Source organism: Lepisma saccharinum, chromosome 1 (genome assembly GCF_977018435.1).
Source record: "Lepisma saccharinum chromosome 1, izLepSacc3.1, whole genome shotgun sequence".
NCBI lineage: Eukaryota > Metazoa > Arthropoda > Insecta > Zygentoma > Lepismatidae > Lepisma > Lepisma saccharinum.
This window is the reverse complement of record NC_139229.1, coordinates 170,593,212-170,595,109: the sequence shown is the minus strand read 5'-3', so window position 1 is coordinate 170,595,109 and position 1,898 is coordinate 170,593,212. Positions and strand designations below refer to the sequence as shown.

Sequence of the window (1,898 nt, the reverse complement as noted above, 5' to 3'; positions counted from 1 at the left end):
ATTCCGACCAGTCTTGCGTTTCCTTACGCAGCATCCTCACTCAGCTCGCTAGGCATTATGATGCGACTGGGCAATTGTCTGAAGATACCTTCCACGTATCAACATGAAAGAAAACTAGCATCTCTGGGTATGACGCCATATTGAATATCTTACCATAGGGCTGGAACAACGGATATAGCAACAAATTCGCATATGATACAAGTCCTTTAATTCACTTGGTATTATATAATAATTAAATACGTTTGCACACTGAAGAAATACAAAAAGGCCCACATCCGATAGGCTAGCTGAAATGTTCTCCCGCTGCCGCGAGCCGACATGCACCATGCCGCTGTGTTCGAATATCACGCTCCCAGCATTCCGAGTTCTTGCAAGAAGCTCCCAGCGGGAGTAAAATAAAAACAAATGAGGAGCGGAAAGCAATACTATTTACAATCTTCAACATTCTCCCCCCGTTGGAATGCGCAGCATCCAAACTAAATCATGAAAGTTCAATTGATCTTCCCATCTGAAAGAGGTACAATCTTACTGAGAGCCGTTCGGTACACTCCATCCTTGGTGCGAACCACGGCTACACGAACTAAATTGTCTTTCCCTGGAAACACTTCTTCTATAATGCCCATTTTCCAAGATAATGGGGGTAGGTTGTCTTCTTTCAGAAGCACAAGTAGTCCTGGTTGCAGGTTGGGCTGCGTGGTTGTCCACTTCTGACGCTGTTGCATACCATGCAGATAATCTCGGGACCAGTTTCTCCAAATCCTTTGTTGAAACTGTTGAACTCGTTGCCACCTGGAAAGTCTATTTTCCTTGAGATCAGTTAAGTCTGGTTGAGGAAAGGAAGTTAGTGGACCACCAATAAGAAAGTGGCCTGGAGTGAGGTAATTAAATTCTTCATGAGAGTCAGGTAAGGATGTAAGAGGTCGAGAGTTTAAGCAAGCTTCGATTTGGCACAAAAGAGTTGACAGCTCTTCGTATGTCAGTACAGCATTCTTGGCGACTCTACGAAGATGGTACTTCATGGATTTTATTTCGCTTTCCCACCGAATGTTGGGCTACGTGGAGGTGAATTTTTCCACTGAAAGTTTTCTTGTGCTGCATACCTTTGAATGTCTTCACTGAATCCTTGCGATTGAAATAGCAACTGAAGTTTCTGAAGTTCGTTCTTCGCTCCTTGAAATGTTGTGGCATTATCGCTGATAATGGTGGAACACTTGCCTCGCCTTGCTGTAAAGCGTCGCAATGTTGTTATGAAAGCTTCAGAAGTAAGGTCTGTTACTAGCTCAAGATGTATTGCTCTCGTGGCTAGGCACGTAAAAAGAGCTATGTAGCATTTCTTTGTGATTTTACTCCTGATTGACCCTACTTTGATGACGTATGGTCCGGCATAGTATATGCCCACATGATTAAATGCCTTGCTAGGTGTAACTCTGATGGATGGGAGCTGTCCCATTAGCTGTTGTGCTGCAGATGCCTTCAAACGATAACAAGTTAAACACTGATGAATGATTTGCTTAATAACTTGTCGTATTCTAGGAATCCAGTACCTTTCTCGAATGGATGAGATTAACAATTGAGGTGCTGCGTGCATCAATCGTTCATGCTCTGATGCAATTAGTAGACGGGCGAAGTGACTTTTTGGATGCAAAATGATTTGATGCTTGCTGCTGAATTCCAAGTTGCTATTTTCTAGCCTACCTCCGACACGAAGAATTCCCTGATTATCCAGAAAGGGGTGTAAGTCCTTGAGGATACTTTTGTTGGATACTTGCTCTTTGGCAGTGAGATCATTTATCTCTCGATGAAAGAACGAAATTTGTGTCATAACGACGCACGTTTGAGTGGCATCTTCAATGTCAATTGAAGTAAGTGGATCGGATTGTTTGTTACTTGCATTTTTA

The 1,898-nt window shown here is 42.9% G+C and overlaps 1 protein-coding gene across 1 annotated transcript; it reads right to left on the bottom strand.

Annotated features, from left to right (window-relative positions):
- Positions 1–491: 491 nt before the first annotated feature.
- LOC145987130 (uncharacterized) lies at positions 492–1,019 on the bottom strand. Its single transcript, XM_083121627.1, has one exon. The coding sequence runs from the start codon at positions 1,017–1,019 to the stop codon at positions 492–494; it is 528 nt and encodes a 175-aa protein (XP_082977753.1).
- Positions 1,020–1,898: the final 879 nt, after the last annotated feature.

Excerpts from the sequence above, each read along its gene's own strand:
- LOC145987130 (XM_083121627.1), bottom strand. The coding sequence starts at position 1,019 with ATGAAGTACCATCTTCGTAGAGTCGCCAAGAATGCTGTACTGACATAC.